Here is a 22,837-nt window from a genome sequence, read left to right on the forward strand (position 1 = left end):
ATATTTAATGTTCGATTGTACGAAAATGTGCGGTTAAATATGTGGCGAGAGTCTTTTGGCCGTAAATGGAGACACGCAAAGTCCATTTTAAATGGGAAACCCGCTCGGAGCAGACGGGATGGTGACTGTGACGAGTGAGAGGAAAGTGCCCGAAGCGCAGCCAAAAATAACGTCCCGCTCTTTTTCTCCTTTTGCTTTACCTAACGCCTGCCCGAAACACTCGAGAGACTCCATTTATGGTCAGGAAATGAATTTTTTTTTTCGTTACCCTCTTCCGCTACAGTCCACCCCCGCTTTAGAGAAAATCCCTCCAATTTATTTTATTTCTATATTTGTATTAGCGGCTATTTCAAAGTGTATGAGATTATCAATTGTATAAAGTCGTATTCAGTCTACTTTTCTATTTTAATGTATATAAATGGAAATTTATTGGAAAGCGATACGAAATTCATTTATCCGTGCCGCCGACTAAACGAAGAAACTGTAAAACCGTAACGGTGTGAATAAAATGGTTAATATATTAGCGCTTTCTTGCCAAAATTAAACGTTTAGGAACGTAGTACAAGTAACAAGGACGTAGCTGAAAGAGTTCTATTGTAAGAATTGCCATTGGAACCTTGGGTTGTATAGATGTTGCCTAGTCACAAAAGAAATTAGGTTATCGTGTATACAAATCAATAAAAATATTTTAGGTGGAACCGCCTTATAAGGCACGTGATAGAATAAAATATTAGGTAAGTAAAATACCTAGCATTTTGTATTTTAGCCAAAGATATCAGAGATCTTTCGACGTGTCCACATATTATTTAACCTCTGCCATAATCTTATTGTTTCAAACTTTTTCTCGAAAATCTTAGGCTGTTTCCTTGCTTACTTTGTCTGCCAGCCAAACACGATAATGGATAACATTATGTATTTTCTAAGGTGAAAAAAATAATACAACAGCTTAAAAAACTGCCAAATAAATCTGACAGAATGGAACGTAAAAAAAGTATATATATATAATTAATGTGTTTTTAGGGAATGTTAAACCACAATTACCCCTTTCTAATATAGATTTTGGTAAGAAGAATAAGTGGATAAAGTTCATAAAAGAAGAACCCAATCTTGGTAACAGTCGAAACGGGAACGACTAGAGTTAAGAGAAATATTTGCTAAGAAATAGCGAGGATAGTCGCTTCTTTCAGTACCGTATGCCATATCCATGTAGGGAAATGGTTTCGTCCTCCTTATTTAGAACTCGAGGAGGCTGTATACCTCTTCCTTCCGACTAAAACAGACACGATAGCGATGCCCGAGAATAAATTTACGAAAGTTTTTTGAATCGATTATTTAAAAAAAATAATAATAATCATTCAAAACATTATTAAACTACTTTTTTCGCTTTAACTCGTTGGAACACTTGGCGAAAACGTTTACCCTCCGGCAGAAAAAAAAACCGGGAGATGTTTTATCTTACTACATCTTCAGACGACTCGTAGTAGTATCCAGTTTTGTAATTAGGTCGACACGTTTAATAAATAAATAAAAGATATGTCACAAAGTGTCGACTCGGTTAACGTGCGAAAACACCTACTCTATACTAAATACAGTTTGTTGTATATCTTAATTGTATCATTGTCGATTGTATATTTATTTATTTAGTTCTGAAGCTTTTTTTCGAGTGTTGTTTTGTTGTTTTTTTTTTCCTTAGTTGTCCGTCGGGAACGGATGGAAAGAGATGCCAGACGGCTCCACGTCGTTGTATAGGTGACCCTTGTATGAACGGGGGATCGTGTCACGACTACGGAAGTGGACTCAACTGTTCCTGCTCTGTTGAATTCGCCGGTATCGGGTGTCAACTGGAATACGATGCTTGCGCTGCCGATGTTTGTAAGAACGGAGCAACGTGCGAAGAGACGGGCAACTCTTTCCAGTGTATCTGCCCACCCGGCTACGGAGGAGAATTCTGCCAAGATGACATTCCCGACTGCTCGCCCACTTCGTGTCCCGCTAGTGCCTCGTGTGTCGATCTCACCAACGATTTTTATTGTAAATGTCCCTTCAACGTTACCGGAGAGGACTGCAGGAAAAGTAAGTATTCGCGACTCGCAACCGGGCTACGTTCTAACACGAATAAAACTAGAAAAATATGCTCGAACTTGCGACAGGTGTTATATTTTTCTTTTCGCTTGCGCCACGCGATGCGATGTGATGCGATGCGGCGCGCGGCTCGAAGAAACTAGGACACCTGCCACAAGATTGATGAATATTTAACGTCTTTTGATTTTTTTTTCTTCTTTTTTGTCTTCTGGATGTTTTATTTTCTTAGCTTAGTTTTCATTCACTTGATTATTATAATTATATTTTGAAAAATCATAAAAAGACAATGATGATAAAACAAAAAAAATAACCTGTTTCTATTCAAAACAATGATAGATGTTTCTATCTTACATTTTTTATACAAAGCATTCTGTAAATATTTCAAGCAACAATTCATTTTTTGATAATCATATGTTTCTATTTTTCATATTGTTTCAATTTTATAATCACTCATTTACATTTAATATGTAGGTTACACTGCCATTCTGTTGATATATTCAAAATACATTATATATTGACACAATCTGAGATATCTGAATGTGAAAATGTACAAAAATTCTTCAAATAATGGAATTTTTTTTCACTTTAATTACTTCTAATACATATATGAAAATGCTAGACATTATATATAATAGAGAATATGTCTGAAACATAAAGCAGACAACCAAATATGGTATATTCCTCACATGAGTTAATTTTATTTCTGTATTTCCTACATATTTAGTTATCTATTTAAAAAATACAATATATCAAAATATGAAATGTGAAACAGATAAAATGTATTAATGCTCCTATCAATAATTGTTTGATAAGTGGACAGATGACTCTGTTAATGATACCTCTTGGCATTATTATAACCAAGAGTCTTTTAATAATAAAACAGAGATTGTCCGTTTAATTGAAACATTAAATGATTATTAAATTAAATCTAAATCTTATTAAAAAAATATACAAATACATCTTTATATTCTAATATATTACAATAATGTAATAAACATCTGAACTTAATTTTAATGGGAAGCAGGCAATTTGGTTTGCTAGCATGTAACTTCTGGCTCAATACAATAAAAGAAAAAGAGTATTGCAGGCATAAGCACGTAACATTTAGTAATAGTAAGGAAGAAACGCTGTATGCAGTAAAACAATTGTCTTGCAAATAGAAAAAGTTATTGTTCATTATGTTAAAAATAATACTAAGGTTATAAATGCTTTCTTTTTGCTGTAGGTAATAATATAAACATCACAATTTCCAATGAAATAAATAAAATTTGCTTGTCTAATTAGCAATACTAAAGTACATAGGGTATATTGCAAGCAATACAGATTTATTAAATATTCTGAAAAAGGATTTAAAAAGTTATTTTGAACTTAACTTGTGGATCAAATATCAGACAATTACTAATTTATACAAATATAGTAAACAATATATAAAAGTTTTATCACTTTAATAATTACTTTAAATAAATTACATAAATGTAGAACATAGAAGTGTAGCAAAATTTAATAATGATAATAAACTTAAAAATATTATTAATTTTTAAAACATATCATTTTAAAGAAATAAAGGAGCTGATAATAATAAAAAATAATCTTAGGAGTAATAGGTGACAATTACCCCTTGAAGATCATCACTATATAATAGTAGATATATGCAGTTTTATGATAAGATTTTATTTTAATCAGAAAATCTTAACTTGCACTTTTTTTTTTTTAATAATCATTTCGTATATTTTTTCAAATGCGCCAAAAGTAAGTCATTTATTCTATTAAAATCTTTCTTCAAATATTGGAATGTTAGTATTTGGAGCCAAATTTATTTTTAAGAATTAAATTGTGTTCCAAAAAATTTTTAAAGATTTTTTCCTGCTTTTAATACTTTATCTATCAGTTAGATTATTGAATATAAAGCCAACTTTTTATATGAATTTTGACCTATAAATTTATTTATCAACTGAATAATAGTTTTTTTTTTCTTTCTTTTTGCTTCCTTTTCCTATGTTGTAGTCGGATTTCTAAAAAAATACTTCATTACTTATGTCATTTCAACAACACCCACTGAAATATCTTCCTGCTAAATTTTATAAATTCCAACACATTTATTTTTATATTTTGTCTCATATACGAGAAGAATATTTTTATTGTAGAATTTCTAATTGGAATTTAATTTTTACTTACATATAAATTATACAGATAAAATATTTCTAGTTGATTAATAAGAAGAAACAAAAAGATACATCGTACATATCACTTCCTTCATTTTGTACATTAAACTTAAATGAATTAAATAAATTACTTTGGCTATTTAAGGATTTAAAGTAGATGTAACAAGATTTTGATTAAATCTTCTTATATTTATTTTAACTCCTTAACAGAATCTTTGTTCTTTATATAGAGAAAGGTTTTTATTCTATATGCTTTTTTTTTCTATTATTGAATTAAATACAATATTTTTTCTTATTTATTTAAAAGTTATTTTCAATATACTATGTTGCATTCAAATATATTTAGCTATACTAATTATGAATAATGCAGTCATACAATATGAAGAACTACATAACATTATGTATATTATAATTAAAGCTTTAAGATATAATGATACTTTATCTTTTAGTTATAGATGGATTTACCAAAGTTCGAAAATTTCTCAATTTAGTGTTTTGGTTACAAACTAGAAGAAAAATTTGAGATTTCAAATTTGAAATCACTTTTTGTTTTAAAACATTGCTTTAAAACTAGCAATATATAAAGTATAATTTGATTTAAATAAACATTTTGATCATAACATGTTGTATATCTGTAAAAATGATGTTCTTATCACTTAATATCATCTATCAATAATAAATAAAACAAATGAATTCTTTTAAACATTCTCTACATTTATTTAACTGAAAATTATTTAAGATTCATATACCGTTTCATGGTATATAAGAGATGACTTTTGTCCAAAAACAGGGCTCAAAACATTTCAATGAAGTTGCTACAACTAGGCAACTTTTGCATGTATTCATGTAGACTATTTCAATGGTAAATTTTAATTGCAAATGGTTTTTTTTTTTTTAACTCCTCTTTTCTCCAGATAAATAAAAATTTTCACTAAAAAGTACCAATGGTGAGTACCAATGGTGCTAGATGGCTTAAATACACATAAATATTCTGTGCTGAAATGGGGGTATTGTTTTATATGGTGCAAATATGGTATTTTATTAAATCTGTCTTCTGTTGAGGGGTAAAAATTTCTGTTATAATGTAGAAGGTTGTTTTACTAACTTGTAAGATAGAATTATGTGATAGCAGTAAAGTAAAAAATAAAAATAAAATGGTGAATGAAATTTCTTATTGTCTCATACTGAGAAGTTTATTATATTGAAATTGAAATAGCAATAATTATATATTATTGCTAGTTTAGTTTTTTTCTTACAATAGTATATTGTATATATGTATATATTTTTATTTTGGACAGATTAAAAACTTCCTTATATTTAATTTGTAACTTTTATAATTATTAATTTTCTGTTAAATTTTTCCAGCGATAAATATCAATTATAATCTCTACATAAATGATGACAGCCATTCTTCAAGTGTTGCCCTCGCATCTCCATTTCCTCTTGGATCAAATAGTTTAACTGTAGCATTATGGGTTCAATACAATTCAGCGGATACAAAAGGAACCTATTTTACTCTATATAGTGTTGAGTAAGTATTATTTTTAATTTTAAAAATTTGAAAAAACATTTATTTATTGAAACAAGTTTTGCTTACTAGAGTATCTTATAAGTAAATAAATTATAAAATTGTAAATAATTAAATTAAACTTTATTGTTGTCAACTATTTTTTAGTTTGTACTGTTAAAAAATAAATAATTTATTCATCAAAACATTTTTTTGGGAAATAAGGTTGATAAAATTTCATAAGATTTATAAAAGACAGAATAACAATTGCACTGGACTTCATGAACTTTTTATTTAAGCAGGTTTTTTTTTTGTCTTAGGCAGGCTGGAATAAGGAAATGATTATTACTTTAAATATGAACATATTTTTACCAAGATTTAATCTATATGCCATCTCAACCAAGTTAATAGTTACATAAGTAAAAACAGATGATGACATGAGGTCACAAAATCACTGTGTTAGGTGAACTGCTGAAGAATATTAATATATTTACAATATGCTTCCGTCAAAAAATTAATTTAAATGATTCCTTACTTTATGAAATTATTCACAATAAGCAAACAGAAAGTATTATAAACATTCAAAGCAATCTGTCTTTTACCACTATTTAAAGGCTTGCCTTTCTTGTACTTGGTAAAAATTACTTTACACTCAGCAATCTTGAACAGAACTGAATTTACCAATCTCTCATGACTTGAAATTTTATTACTGTGTACTTATTTTTAGTTATTTTAAAACTATTAATGTATAAAAACTTAAAACAAGTACATGATAATTAATTTTAATTAAGTAAATTAATTTTTTGATGAAAGCATATTGTTTATAAGTATATAGGTGTTCTTCAGCAGTCACCTATCATGATCGCATTGTTGATAATAACATCATGTCACTATGTTATTATCAACTTGGTTGAGGTGGAGTATAAACAAAGTATTTGTTATATTTATTAAAATTATTTCAAAATAAAAGGAAATGGGCACAAAAATAAAATATACATTCCCATATATATTCTCAACTAAAAGCAATGGAAACTTGTGTTTGGTACATATTCTGAGTGAATGTTGTTAGTGTTTTTCATTGAAAATATAGATTTTAGATGCCATCTTTATTGGTTTACTTGTTTGAGTTTAAGCAATACTTTTTAAGTTCTCTTTGTGTTTGTCTCAGTAATAGTTAACAATGAAATATTTAACGTTTAAGGTAATACATTCTTTTAAAGCATAAGAAGCATTGTGAAAGCAGAGTAATTTTGTTACTGTTTTAAAACTGGAATGGACTTACAGTTAGACCAGGAACACAAGCTTAAAGTATAGATTAAATACAGATGGAAACAGAATACACATAACAGTAATTTCTGAAGTTTCTGCCAAAATGAAACATAAAATTGGATAGAGCAAGTTTCTTTATTTTACATATTGAAAAATTTTCTATTGAGGTGAAGCCAATAAGGGAAGTCTTTTATAAAGAGATTTACTCTAAAAACTAGGCCCTCTCAATTCAAAAAATAGCAGATATGCTTTGCTGGCACATGTAGAAACCAAAAGATGTTTAAATCTAAATTTTTTGTAAGATTTAATGTACATACTTGAGATTACTTATTAGAGTTTATTATTTTTAACATATTTTACTTCTTTGTTTAATATTGATTGATACTATATGCCAGTAAAAAAAGTACTGTACAGTTTATTAACTGCACTTTTTAGGCATATTTTTAGGTCTAAATCACATACAGTATGTTATGTTTTCAAAATAATATACAAACACATTAATAATAGTTTACTTAAGTAATTAACTGAACTATTTCCTGAAATCCATTTTTATAGAATTTCAGTAAAATCAATATTAGTAGATTTTATTCCATTTGTAATGTTTTTTGTCAGGCTTCTTGATTCAATATTTGTTTAAGTGTTTGACAGATTCTAACTAATACAAATCAATGACAGAAATATAACAGAGACACAGTTTTCTGTTCATATCTTACAGGTTTTCTTTATACAGAATTTAAAAAACTTTTTTTAAATTAGCTCAGGGACATTCTCCACTTGCAGGTTTTACAGTACAGTAGATCCTGTGTGCACCATGTACAGACTCCCTGTATGCAGTTTCAGGTTTACACTATTGGCATTTCTAAAAGAATTTATTAATTACACACTAAATCCATGCCATTTTTCAAGGTGCTTGAAGTCTTAATCAAGGAACAGAAATTCTGTACAGAGTCATAGAGTCATTCAGAATTTTTTTAAGTTTAAAATCAAATGAAAGATGATAATACAATGTATTAGTAAGAATGTAGGGATTATTTTTATAAAAGAGAAACAATGTGCTGTAAAAAAAAATAAATAAATATATGTAAATTAACTGCAAAAAATATTAAGTTACATATCATACTTATTATCAAATAATAAGGGTATGAATTGCCCTTATTATTTGATATATATATATATAAAATAATAAGGGCATTTCACCCATTTGACCATTTTCTTAGGTGGTCCTGTTGACAATACTTAAAACATGAATTATTAATATTTGTTTTATTTACATTTTTATAAGAATAACATTTTGAAATTTTAACAAATGAATTGTTTTTTCAAAAAATTTAAAAAGGTATATTTTATTTTTCTGTATTTTTTCCAATTATTATAAGCATCTCAATTACAAGAGAAAACAAAGCAAAAAAAAAAAAAAGGTTAATATAACATCAAATAACAACAATATATGCATCTCACAATTTTAATTTAGTCTCATAATTGCTATTTCATCTTCAGTGGTATTAACAGTTACTTTTGCACTGCAGTGAAGGTGCTAGCCATTTACAATTTGTTATTTAATGTATTTGGTAATTCAATTCCAAAACTTCTTAATGTATTTTGTCTGTCCAATCAAATATTTTCAAGCAGGTGTTAAGAAGTTATAAACTTGTCAGTCACAGTATTTTTATTTCTGTAGTGTGTGTTCATTATATTAGAGGTAGTAGTCATTCATTTGAAGTAGTTAAGCAAGATTTGTTTTATATATAAAGTCTTTGTATTGTCTATTTATTCCTGATGGTAGTATATGTTGCATTATAACTGTTGAATTGAAACTGTTGCATTATAGTCCTGTTTATATATATGGCTCTAATGAATCAATTTTGCTGGATTTGAAGTCAGTTATATACTGTAGTCTGTTCTTGTTCCTGAAATTATAATTCTCTATTTAATTTTTGGTTCAATATATATGTGATATAGATGTTTTATGATTATGATATTAATGATTAAGTAGCATTGAATTTTCCTCATTATTCCTGTAAATTTTAGCAAGGGTCTTAGTTAGCTCTGTTATGTTTAAGAAATTTCTGTATTGATGCTTAACTTATTTAAGCTCATATAATTGGTTATTTAATTCAAATTGAGCTGCCTGGAAATTGTCCTTAGAGTATGTTATAACAATGTCATCAGCATAAGCAATAACATTGTCTTCTGGTAGGACTTCAAACAGGCCATTTAGGTGTATATTGAAAAGCAAAGGTACCAAAATATTGATCCTTGAGGATTCCCAATTTTTGATATAAAAAGCTTGAGCATGAGTTATTAACTTTTATATTAACCATTGTAAAGGGACTCCTCCTAATCTGTTGTTATACAGTTTTTCCCAAGATAAGTATGAGCATTAATCTTTAATCTTAAAATATTTTAAAATGTTCATTTTAAAAATTCAAACTCCAAAGTTATTTTTTAATTAAAGCAGAAAATATATATGAATTAAATGTTTTTATACTGGAGATTTATAGCATTTAAATCAGTTATTTCAAGTTTGTTTACATAGAATCAGAATTGAATAATTTATACTTTGCTACATATAAAAATAACTTCAAATGGTTTTCTACATTTTTGTTTATTATATTTATTATCATTTATAATTACAATATAAAATGTAAATAATGTTATAATTTTATTTATATGATGATAACTATTGTTGGAAAACAATATATTTCTTACAGTCAGAATTTTATTTATTTTATTATTTGTTTATTTATATATTAAAAAAAAAAGTGTATGCATACATACAAATCCATTTAAATTATTAATAAAAAACTGGACTTTAAAACTGAATTTTTGAGATCAAATATTATGATATAAGTAATGAATGACATGAAATAGGAATGATCAATTTTAAGAAAAATTTTTCTATTATTTTTGTTAATTGGTCTAATCAAACATAAATTATTCATAGACAAAACAAATTTACATAACTTTAAATGTCATTTATATACTTATTTAATAATTCAATATAATTCAGTTTGTTTTTTTAATACTTGATAAAAATCAATATTTTAATGTTTATTTTATCATTAAAATATATCTAGTTTCTGATGATAAACTATTTATCTATAGTAAAACATATAGTGAAGAATACAAAAAAAATTTTTGTCTTCACAATCCATCATTTCACAGTCATCATTGATGAACTAAAAAAAAAAAAACACAAATCTTCACTTACAGAAATGACATTTTATTTGAAGCTATACCTCTAAAAAAAACATATAAATTGGTTAAAAAAGTATTTTGACAATGATACCATAAATTAAAACAAATACTTCATTAAAAAGAAATGAAAAATTAATCTATTAAAAAGTTATCAATACTATTATATTGTATATAAACATTATATATCAATAGTATCAATCCTAATTTTGTCTAAATATATTTTAAGATAACATATATTGCCTCTTTATTTTTTTTATTGGATCTTAAATGGTTTTTCCACTTATTTTTAACATTTATGAAGAATTTCTGTCATGGATAATAACTTAAGAATAATATTTAAGAGGAAAAAGAAACATTTAATCTAGATGAATATAAGTAAAACAAAAGAAAACCTTATTCTGTATTTAGATCTTAGATATAAATAATTATTATCCTTGATTAAATGTTTTAAAATTTAAAACAAAGCACTATGCCGTCAACCATGAAATATTTAGTTTTTTATGAAGGTATATTCATACTAAGCAGATTAAACAACTACCAGATTATATCAAGCTATTATATGTTGGTTTATGTATAGGTATATTCGTACTATTATAAGTAACTTAAAATGTGAATAGATGATTATTATTGATTAAAACAACAGATAAACCTGTTTTTTAAACATCATTAAGAAGTTTACCTTGATGTCAGTTGACTGAATTAAATTATGTTGTTTAAAAGTTTAGAAATCTGAGATTCTTGGAAATCTTGCTTAGATATCATTCAAGGACAGCAAGTGATGTAATATAAGTGTTATGCTAATTGTCTGATAAAAAATTCAAAATATTTAGGGTTTTTTGTAAGTTCAAAACAGATTATTTACATCTTTTAATTCTGTGAGAGAAAAGTGAACATACAAGACTGTTTGTTTTTAAAATATTAAGTACTGTACCTAATGTCATATGAATATATATTTTTATACTGATTGATAATTTATTGGAGTTTTTTCTCACGTATTCTAAAATTATATGATGACAAAAAATATTCTAAACATATTTATGATGTGTTGTGATTTCTAAATTGTAGATTTGTTTAATAAAATTACTTTCTTGCCATTTAGAAAGTTATTCCTCATTGTTTCTCTATTGAAAAAAGTTCTGTTAACTATGCTGTAATTAAATTTTCTTTGACTTATTACAGACTTTATACTTAATCCTTGCTTGAAATTTATCATGCAGGCCACTTAATGTTTCCATTAGAAAGTTGACACAAAGTAAGAGTGCTTACTGTGTCACAGATTAAGTAATTACTACTTGCCATTAATTTTTGATTATTTTGATAGCATTCCGAGGCAGTTTATCATATGATTGTCAAAAACACACACACTGTAATCAAGACCAGTGTTACTATTAGGCAAACCTAGGCAATCATCTAGGGTGCCAAGATATGAGGGCATCAGTCTTACTCACAAAGAAAAGATAGATTGTTAATTGGTGTTAATTAATCAAAAAACTTTTTAAAATATTCATAATAATATTATTTTCATAAAATTTCTTTTAAATCATTTCTAATAAGTATATCTAACAATAAGAGAAATGTATCACAAAGTTTAAAATAATCATACTTAATAAAACAAATTTGATTGTCATTCATGTTTCATGGAAAATATGAAGTAGCTGTTAATTAATGTTAACTGATAAATTTAATACTTTGATATTTGATATAATGAATTTTACTTAACATATGTGAATGTGAATATGATATTCATAAGGAATAAACATCATTATTTAAAAGACTTAACAGAATTAAGATTTTATGGCATAAAACAACAATCATTATGAAATTTTCCCAATAAGAAATCTATTCTGAAGTATAAACCGTTAGAATTTTTAATTCCAATCAAGTACTGTAGTATGATATAATAGTTGTATTATCATAAATGTATTATTATATCACATGTAATAATTCTTCATTTATATATTACTTCATTTTGCTCTACTTTTGTAAAATTTATAAGATTTTAAAATTAATAGATATATGTTTTATACCAAAATTGTCAGATTGAGAACAGAATGGAGGCTGGTATTACAGTCTTCTCCAATTTCTATTTCATTCTTGGTTTGACGATTTTGGCATGAAACATACATCCATTTACAAGTATGGCTAACATCCAAATTGCTTTGTACTATGATCTTTAGAAGAAAAAACTGCAGATTGATGGAGATGCATTGGGAAACCTTATTTTTCTAAGCATATAATAAATTAAACATTACTCTTTATCATAAGATCTTGTTCAATGTAAATTTGATTTTTACCTGCAGCATTTTAAAGATTTAAAGTCAAGTAATCATTTCAGTTGCAAAATACATTATGAGTCATTGTATAACTTTGTAGTGTAATGCTGTTAGCCATATTTCTTCTAAGTCATCGTAAATTATCTTTTGAAAATAGATAAAATTTTATTTTAATATAAGCAAGTATTTTTGTGTAATAAAATTCTATTCATTCAAAACCTTACTCAGATTTTTTATTGTAACTGAAACTTCTTGATTTAATGAAATAGGAAAATGGACTGAAATATGAATTTTACATTATCTTAGTATTTGCTTACAGTGTTCGTAGTTAGGTATTAAGGTTTACTTTATCTTAATTTTTAATTTCTAAATGATTCAAATTATAAATTGGAGATGAGATTTATATAACTTTGAAAATACTTTATTTCTTCATATAAAAGTTTAAAACTTAACATAGTTTAAAATTTCTATCTATTTAATGTAGAAAATATTTCAGACTATTTTAGTGTTTTTAAGTTTTCATGTAAATTGAATGATGAAAAGCAACTTTCTTGTAGGAAAAGAAGCATAATTATTTAGATACTTATTAAGACTATAAATTAAAGGTTAAACAGAAAATAAACAGTCTTTACCATACAACTAGGTGCATAGATAGCCACTAGGCTTTTTTTAAATCACTCTTTATTCTGCAATATCTTAGATACTGATATGCATTTTGGGCATATGCCCCTCATCTGTCAGCTTTATCTTACAGACATTTAGCGTAGTGGTGCAAACTATTATACACACTTTTAAAACACATATACACTGTTAAAATTATTGCAACTTAGTGCACTAAACAGCACTCAACATTTGCTGGCACTATCAGTTTCTACTGGGTTTTTTTTCACCTAGTGCATTTAGTTGTGTAGTAAAGACTAACAAATAAAAGAAGGCACGGTTTCAGAAAAAGTTAAGAAAATAAATAATAAAAATTTATTCTCGCAAATTATGTCAATATTACAAAAATTAAACAATATATAGAATATTTATTAATAAAATGCAGTCTTAAAATTTAGCTTTTACTGTAAATATGTTCTTGTAAAATAAATTCAACTTCACGTTTTATTTAATTATATTTGGATTAATTAAAGCACCTTTAACAGTGTAATTTTTAGAACAATACTAATATTTTTGGACTGTTTAACAGATCATCCTTAGGCTTTGAAAGTCAAAAGCAGAGAGAAATCCACTTTTGAATTTCATTTCAATGAATTAAAATGCAACAATTTAATGAGTTTATTTTACTTTGTATTGAAACATAATTTTGATTTCTGATTTATGGAGATTACCTGGAAAATGAACCAAAACATCTGAAAATGTTAAGTTCTGGATAATTCCATAAAACAGAAGCAAGTGTGTAAAAATATATTTTATAAATGATTTTTTTTCATGAAATTTTTGTGTAAAGGTATATAGTACATAGTAACGAAATGATAATGCCTGATTCATTGGGCCATATTTCTGTATATTTATTAGCTAAATTATGGCCTAATGAATCTGGTTTTATCATTTGATTAATTTATAATTTAGGGTTTAGTTTAACATTTAATTATATAATATATATTATATAATTAAATATTATACAGTAATACCCCAAACTTATGCAATAGGTGGGACCAAGCAATAACCACATAAGTTGGGGCATAATTTCACAATTTGTGTAAAATCTAAGTTGGATGTATGTAAGCTAATAAATGTTCTTGTTAATCTTATCTCGTCTTTTGATTCGTTCACGGTTAAAGAAAGCACCACATAGAGTCTCTCAAGTCTCCATAGATGTAACAAGCACAGAAATAAATAACACAAAATAAATTGTAGCTATGTGTCGTTTCCACGTGACATGTTCGAACATGTAAGCTGAACAATAGTGTGGCCCCCACACTATTGTGTGGAGGGTTCAGCTTACATGTGAGTAATCAAGTGTTGTGTGGCGCTCAAACAAAAGACGTATCGATGAGATTTGAAAATTGCATAACTCCAGGTTCGCATAAGTTGGGGTAGCGTAAGTCACGGTATTACTGTATATATTATTTATAATATATCTTATTATATATTATATATATAATTATATATCTGGTAATAATTTTTCAAATGTTATATTAATAGCAAAATATAAGCATATATATACATACAGTATATATAACTGTTATTTAAAATATTGAAAAATTGTTGATTATTTTTAGTTCACCTCATCTTCCAAAAAATAAAAGAATTCTTCTTGAAGCAAATGAGTCTGGAATATTAATATCATTGTTCCCAGATTTGGAACCCAAGAAAGTAATTTCTTATCTTCAAAATGTTCCAGTGAATGATGGTCAGTGGCATCATATTGTTATCACTTGGGATAATGCAGGAGGGATCCTTACTTTAATTACAGACACTGCAGTGGTTCACTCTGTTAATGGCTATGGAAAGAATAGAATGTTACCAAATTAGTAAGTACTGTTTTAATATTAAATTAAGTAACATTTAATTACTGACATAGAATTTAGACCAGAACAAATATTATTGGCTAGTTTAATTAGTCATCATCAGATTCCTATTGAATACAGTAAGGAATTACAAAATTCTAAAAGTTTCACATGTAGTAAATTCAAAAATTTATTTACATTTGCAAACAGTGGAACAGCAACAAAAGCTATCACTTGCAAAAATAATAAAAGCTTCCTTATATACAGGAATACTCTAGTAAGTGCAGTTAATGCATTCCAGAAAATTACCATACTAATTGAGTCTTCACTAATCAGAGAATATTTAATAAAAAAAAGATAAATTATTTGAAAAAGGAGTTTTTCACTTAAAAAAATAATTAGTACAGATTTAATAATAGGTACTATTTTTGCCTTATAAGATGCACTTTTTTCTATCTGAAATTTATCTGAAAAGAAAAGGATGCAACCTACAAGCTGAATGTGTCTCATGCTATGAAGAGTATTTTGTTCCCCAAAAATCAACATGAAAAATGCGATGCACCAAACACAATGGTGTGTCTTATAAGGCAAAAAATATAGTAATTAAATGCATGAAACTACACAAGGATGAAATAAAAACAGGCTCTGCTAAATCTAAACTCCTGTTAATCTGGCCTTTCAATTATCCATCATACCCTCCAGTGTGATTGCCTAAGCACTATTGTTTCCATGAAAATGTTAGTCATGTCACACATCCTGTTCCCTTGGAGTCTCATTTCTATGTGTAGTATTGTATATCATTGTACCATAATATTTGCTCGTCTGCTTCTAAAAAGAACAATGATATCAAAGGACAACAGATCACATTGGTTTTAAGCAGACTTTAGGCCTATACACTCATTAATTTGATGCATTTGCTAATCTGATACTCTGTGCAAGGAATGGCCAGTTTAGCAAGAGTCTAGTGTACTTTATTTTGAAGCTAAATTTTTAAATGTTTGGATAATTTTTTGTCTTTTAATAAAATGTCATTTGAATTTATCTCCTCCTTTTTTGCAAGCATCAGATTATATTTTCTAATAGTCTTTTGAATAAAGTCTGCATTCTTCACCATTATTATTCAAAATTATATTAGAAGCAGACTTTTTTAAAATCTGCACAAAAAAGTCCAAGTTATATAGCATCAATAGGTTAGTAACTAGGTAGTGAGGAGTGAGTGCTGCTAATCATTTTTTCAACTTCACTAGACAACATGCTGTCAGCATGGTATATAATACAGTATTTTTTGCTTTTAAGTTTTTAATCTCTAAGTAGATACAAAGAAGATGTAAGTACAAATTCTCTGTACTTTTCTAAAAAGATGCAACTGGATGCTTTGCAATTTACTAATGGTACATATATTAAATACTTGTAATATTGTTACTTTAATAAAAGAAACTTTGAAAAATAGATTCTAAAAATTTTTGTTTAACAATCCTACACGTGTCATCATAAATTTCATTAAATGGTAAATTTGTACAGATTATTTAATAATTTTAAAGTTGTATACTCTGTACATAAAGACAAACTAAAGTCACTAGCTTTATCTTGAATTTTTTCTATTATGAACATTTTATATGTTTATATTGATTTTTATTTTATTCATTGAAAATAATCCTTGTTGTTTTATAATAAAGCAACAAATCATTCTTTAGATATATTTTTAATACTCCTTTTAAAATTAACCTTTGACTACATCTTTTATGCCTGGCTCCTCAGGCTTCTTTTACAGCTCACATGACCTTTCTCTGAAAAAGATTGGAGCCCCCTACATTATTTACTTACTGAAATGTGCACTATGAACAACTTTTAACTGTACCCAAAGCCATTGTTATGTAAAAACATGATTTAACAAGAACAAAAATACTTGGAAATAATGATAACAGGATAGTGAGAATTTCAGCTCAAGGGCAGGGAATGTAATCTTAAAAAATTTTAAATTAAAACCATGCGGATCTCTCAGATATATTGTATATACTCCCAGTTTAATTTATTGTGAGATTCACCATAATGCAGTTAGTTCAATAGTATCTGTGATTCTTACTTTTAAATTATTAATATCTATTGCCACATAATGTCACAAAATCTTTGATGAATCCCCAAAGAAAGAAATTGTAGGGTATGATGTCAAGAGTTCTACTGGCCAATGAATTACACTTCCAAGGCCAATCCAAATAAAAGAAACAGACAAACTTGGCACACACAAAAAACTTTATACAGAAAAAATTAGTTTCTGTTTAAAATGACAACACAGGAATTTTTACACTTGTTGATTGTCTATTATAACAGACAGAAGGTGCACAGATAAGTTTTGAATGCCTTGTGAACATAACTAAACTAAAATTTTATTACATTTATAATAAATTGATTGATCTGAACTATAAGATTTAAATGTAGTTCCAAAATCTAAAGTCATTTATAGTCATATATATTATGTATTATATTTAAACTGTATCTTATAATATTTATATTAAGATATGATTTAGAATAATTCTAAAACTAGTTGCGGTTATAATTGTAATAAAAATTAATTTTATGAATATTATTACATAATTTGTATATCACTGCTTTTGATTTTTTAATCATACCTTTATGATGTTGCAGTGGATGGATCAGTTTGGGAGCACCTCTTAATTCAGAAAATAGAGCTATATCAGGAGCAGGATTTCATGGACGACTTAGCAGAGTTAATGTGTGGAATAGAGTGTTGGACATAACTGTTGAAATACCCATGCAGTTTAGAAGTTGTAAAAGTGCTCCTGTTTTATACAATGGATTACTTTTGAGATGGGCTGGATATGATAGGTATATCTGATATAAAGAATGCTTTTAAGAAAAAAATATTTAATATATATAATGTATTTAAAACTTTTCTGCATATTTATGTCTTTTTTATAAGTTTTAAATTAATGTTATATTTTATTGTTTTGTTAGAGTTGATGGTACTGTTGAAAAGCAAAGTCCTGGAAGTTGTGGAGAACAGGTCTGTCCTGTTGGTTATTCTGGAGAAAACTGTCATATATTTCAAAAAGATAAAATGCCCCCACAAGTATTATATTGTCCACCAGATATGTGGGTTATTACACCAAATGTTAGTACAATTATGAGCTGGGAAGAACCAACATTTACAGATGATCTTCGTTCATTTAAAGTTACAGAAAGAAATGGAATACGACCAGGTAATTTCTTCATAAAACATTGTATTAGATAATTTGTATCTTACACAGCTATTAAATTCATAATTTTTTACAAATTTAGCTGTATCACTGATATAATGAAATTATTAATAGTTATTATAATTAAAATTAACTGTTAAGAAGAAATACTAAATTAGAGTAAAAGTGTTTACAATTCATACCTCTAATTTAGTGTTTCTTTTAAATTTGTGAATTTTAATTATGATAATAATTCATTATATCAATATATATCTAATGTATTATTAATAAATACACTAAAAATACTTATGGAAATTAGATGAGTTAGATATAATTTTATTCATTTAACATATTTCACTGAAGTCCAAATGATAAATTTTAAGGCATCTTAAGATTTTAAAAATGAGTTATTAAATTAACAAAGTAATACTTTTTATATGGTTTTGAAGTATTGGGTTGAGTAATAAGTCTGCATTTTCTATGTTCATTTTAAACATATTATTTAACTTACAGATACAAACAATTAATCAGTTATATACAATCCATTTTGTTATATCAGTAATTGCCCTCTTTCTACTAATTTCTCAATTCCTCTTCTGAAAAAGTCCTCAGATTTTGAGACAATATATTCCACAATAGCATTTTTGACTACATCAATTTGAACAAACTTTTTTCTATCTAAATAATTCTGTAAAGATCTAAACAAATAATAATCTGAGGGTGCCAAATTCAGAGAATATGGTTGACAAGGTAAACTTTCCATTGCAATTCTCTTATTTTTCTAGGGTTACTTTGGCAATGTGTGGTCTTGCATTGTTATGATGCAGTATAATGCTCTTGTGGTTTACTAGTGTCAGTCTTTTGTCTTTTAATGCTTTGCGTAAATGATTTAATTGTTCACAATATGTGTTGGCATTTATGATTTGGTTTGGATCTAGTAGTTCATAATACACTATTTTCTTCAAATCCCACATTATGCACAACATTATTTTTTTGGGTGCAGTCCAGTTTTTGGTGTGGATGTTGAAGGCTCTATTGGATTTAGCCATGATAATTTCCATTGAATATTAGTGTATAATATCCACTTTTCATCTCCATTAATTACTCAATCTAAAAATGGATCTTTCTTTGGTGATCGAATAATAATCCAGCAATACTTAATTATTATGTGAGATCAGTTTCCATTAACTTGTGCAGAACCCACAAATCTAAATTAGGAATTTTCCAAGCTTTTTAAGATTGCTGCATACACATTTTGGCTTACATTTAGTTTCATAGCCAATTCTCTTGTGGTAGTTCTTGGATTTGCTTCAACCAGTCTTTAGATCATCATTATTGATCGCAATTGGCCAACCAGAGCACTCATCATCTTTTAAGCTAAAATTGCTCTTTCAAAACTTAGCAAACCAAAACTGAGCTCTTCTCACCTTTAGAGTATCAGTGCCTTAAACTTTGCAAATTTCTGATGTTGTAGTTGTCTTCATTGCATTTAAACCTTCTTGGAAACAAAAAAAGCAAAATGTGTTTAAATGGACGTCATTGCTTCCATTTCAGAGAACTGAAATGTTCACAAAATAAAATTAAAACTATTCAAATCAGTTTAACAGACTGGTAACATGTTCCTGTTATCAATAAATAATAATATCAATAAATCAATAAATAATCAACAATAAATAATGTTGAGTGCAATAGTTGTCCATCATGGAAAAGAGGCAAGAATCCATGAACTTTTTTCAAACAAGCAGCAATAAACTTTAATCACACTAATTTGTTATAATTAAACAAGTGAATTTTATGTTAAAAAGTAAAATGGAACTTTCATGATCATTATTTTATTGATGTTTATATCATTTAAAAAATTCATGATAGTGACCCGCAGAATTCAAAATTGTGAGTTTAGTGGTTTGTGAGGTCAGCAAGGATGGCAACTGCTGGTATGTTCAACTATCTTCCATTTTTTGACATGCCAAAAGATAAGACTGCTTTATTAATATTGACAAATGCACAGGCATTTCTATTTTTGTAATGTTGATCAACAAACAGTTTCAGTCCTTGTTAACACAACTGCAGACTCATCACAAACAACATTATGTAGGGATAAAAGCACCATATTATATGATTTAAATTTCATTTAGATTGATAGGACCCTGACAATTTTTTGTAAAGGCCTTCATAATTACATTCATCATACTGCTTATCATTGTATGGACTAAAAAAAGTCAACAGCTAAAAGTAAATTAGTATTATTTTCTTGATACTTTACTCTTATACCAAAAACAAGATCTGACTACTTAAATTTACAATTATGCTAATACATTATTATTATTGGTTTTTAAAAGTATTTTCTTCCAATTCTTTAGTTTTATAAAATAATAGATGCTATCAGACAGTTTACATAATACTCTTAGGATACATAAATACTAATAAGATATAAATATTTGATACATAATACTGAATTTACGTTTCATTAAAGGATAAAAAATATATTAGGCCTGTTGTTTAATGAATGATTTAATATATATAAATTGTAATTAAGTATTTTAAGTAGTTAAAACCATTAGTTTTTTGTTATTCAATTTTTAAAGAAACTATAGTATCCAAGATCCAAGAATTTTACTGTATAATTGTTGAGTAGTATAGTTTATATATATATATATATCATTTGTGTGATAATTTTAATTAATATTTCTTACATAATTCTAATTTTCTACAGTATGAATCCATATAATAACTAATGTCTGTTGAATTATCATAGTTGTTTTCATGATTAATTAATTAATTACAAATATTTTTCAAAATTGATAGAAATTTTGATTTGACAAAGAAATATGTATTTTCTTTGATATCTAAATAGCTTAATATATCTTGAGAGGTATAAAATATTTGAAAATTTAAAACATATTTTATCATAGCAACAAATAAACATAAATTGGCTAATAACATATACATATAGATCAAAAATCAACAAAATTAATTAAATAAAATGATTACCAATAATTAATACACATTTGTCAGTTAATTAATAATGTTTATTCAAAAATGAGAACATTTTGTAAAACAGATAACTTCAAAAAACTATATTTTCAGACTATATTTAAAGTCATACTACTTCGATACCTTGCAAGGATGCGGAACAAGTTTTATGATGACGTAAAGTAACTGTATTAAGTTAGTAGAAATGTTAGTAGAAATTAAAGACAAAAAGCAAAAAACAATACAATATACTTTCTTCTTATTATTCCTTTAAGTATTGGTAGTAATAACCAAGAGTAAAGAATATTCTAAATACTTCTTTAGAAAATTGTAGATTTTAATTGTAGTTAAAATTGGAAAAGTTAAAACTTAAATCTTTAGATTAAATATTTTTCATGATCCCAACTATTTATTTAAGGTAGTATGGAACTGATTTTCTAATTAATATATTGCTGTTTGTGTATTTTTATTTACGGTTATTTTTTTTTCTGTGTTTTAGGAGTTGCATTGAAAAAAGGAAATTATGAATTATTTTATGTGGCTACAGATGAAGCAGGAAATTCTGCACAATGTTCATTCACTATTCACGTGTTGAGTATGTATTTAGAGTTTCATCATTAGTTTTATAAATGTAATGTTTATAATAATGTCAGAATTATGTTTTAATGTGCAAAATAATAATTTCTTTATAATACAGGAGCTATTTATTTTAAAATACAAAAATATTTTTAATGCAAAATAGTAACCTTTAGGTCTCTCTTTAGAGTCACTATGTATTTGTCCATCATAAATCTAAAAAAAACAATTAGTAATTTATTATTAATTGTTTTTATTAATATTAGTTAATTAATATAATTTTTTAAGCTAAATAAAAAAATTAAGTAATTAGATTAATGATATCATATTCATAAGAACTGCAGAAATTTTCAGAAGATTAATTATTGAATTATTGAAATACTCAAGACAGACTCTCAGCATTAAACAGGAAAATACTTTAAGTGGACTATGTTTTATCCAAGCATTACAAAATGGTATTTCTGTAGCTAGGATGAGTTGTAAGAGAAACAGTATCATAAGTCACTTGTCTTGGTTGCCGTTAGTGCAGCAGTGCAACATGTTTCAATGAATATTTCCTATGTATATATCTGCTTTTATTTTTTAATATTTCAAATGCTGGCATTTTATAATAATTTTTAGCTAATTTATATAAAGCCATGTGTGCGATTCTTTTAATTTTAGTAATAAGTCTTTGAGTTACGTATTTTTTTTTTTTTTAGATTGTTTTTAACAAAATGTAAGTAATAAATAAAAGTAAATAAGTCAAACAGACTTTTGCATATTTTTACTAACTAATTTTTCTTGCTAATACTTAAATATTTGCAATGTTTCATGTTAGAGTAATTAAAAATAAATAATATGGAAAATTACATTAAGTTCTTATGGTTAATTATATAATAATTCTATTCCTTACAATCAGCAATAAAATCAGGTGAAAAAAGAATAATGTTTGATTATGAATAATTATACCCCTTAAATAATTTCATTTTTCACATTCTTGTAGTACAAAAGTGCTTATGGATAATGAAATAACAAGGACAATTAAAAACTTATGACATCTTAACCTCAAACTATATGCAATTAATATCTTTTTAATGTCTACATTTTATAGTAGACAAGATTAATTCATTAAACTTGATAAAAGAAATTGGCAAATTGGCTGAAATAT

General features: G+C 26.6%; 1 protein-coding gene across 1 annotated transcript in view; it reads left to right on the top strand.

The window, feature by feature from the left end:
* The window catches only part of LOC111638232 (sushi, von Willebrand factor type A, EGF and pentraxin domain-containing protein 1-like), a 90,906-nt gene that overhangs the window by 42,116 nt on the left and 25,953 nt on the right, over positions 1 to 22,837 (top strand). Inside the window, exons 38-43 of the mRNA XM_023383891.1 lie at positions 1,694 to 2,073; positions 5,610 to 5,775; positions 14,717 to 14,968; positions 17,588 to 17,788; positions 17,918 to 18,162; positions 21,611 to 21,706. Of these exons, the coding sequence (XP_023239659.1) occupies positions 1,694 to 2,073; positions 5,610 to 5,775; positions 14,717 to 14,968; positions 17,588 to 17,788; positions 17,918 to 18,162; positions 21,611 to 21,706 (1,340 nt within the window). The remainder of the gene's footprint in view (positions 1 to 1,693; positions 2,074 to 5,609; positions 5,776 to 14,716; positions 14,969 to 17,587; positions 17,789 to 17,917; positions 18,163 to 21,610; positions 21,707 to 22,837) is intronic.

Source organism: Centruroides sculpturatus, unplaced genomic scaffold (genome assembly GCF_000671375.1).
Source record: "Centruroides sculpturatus isolate CEXI.00-Female unplaced genomic scaffold, Cexi_2.0 scaffold1253, whole genome shotgun sequence".
NCBI classification, from domain to species: domain Eukaryota; kingdom Metazoa; phylum Arthropoda; class Arachnida; order Scorpiones; family Buthidae; genus Centruroides; species Centruroides sculpturatus.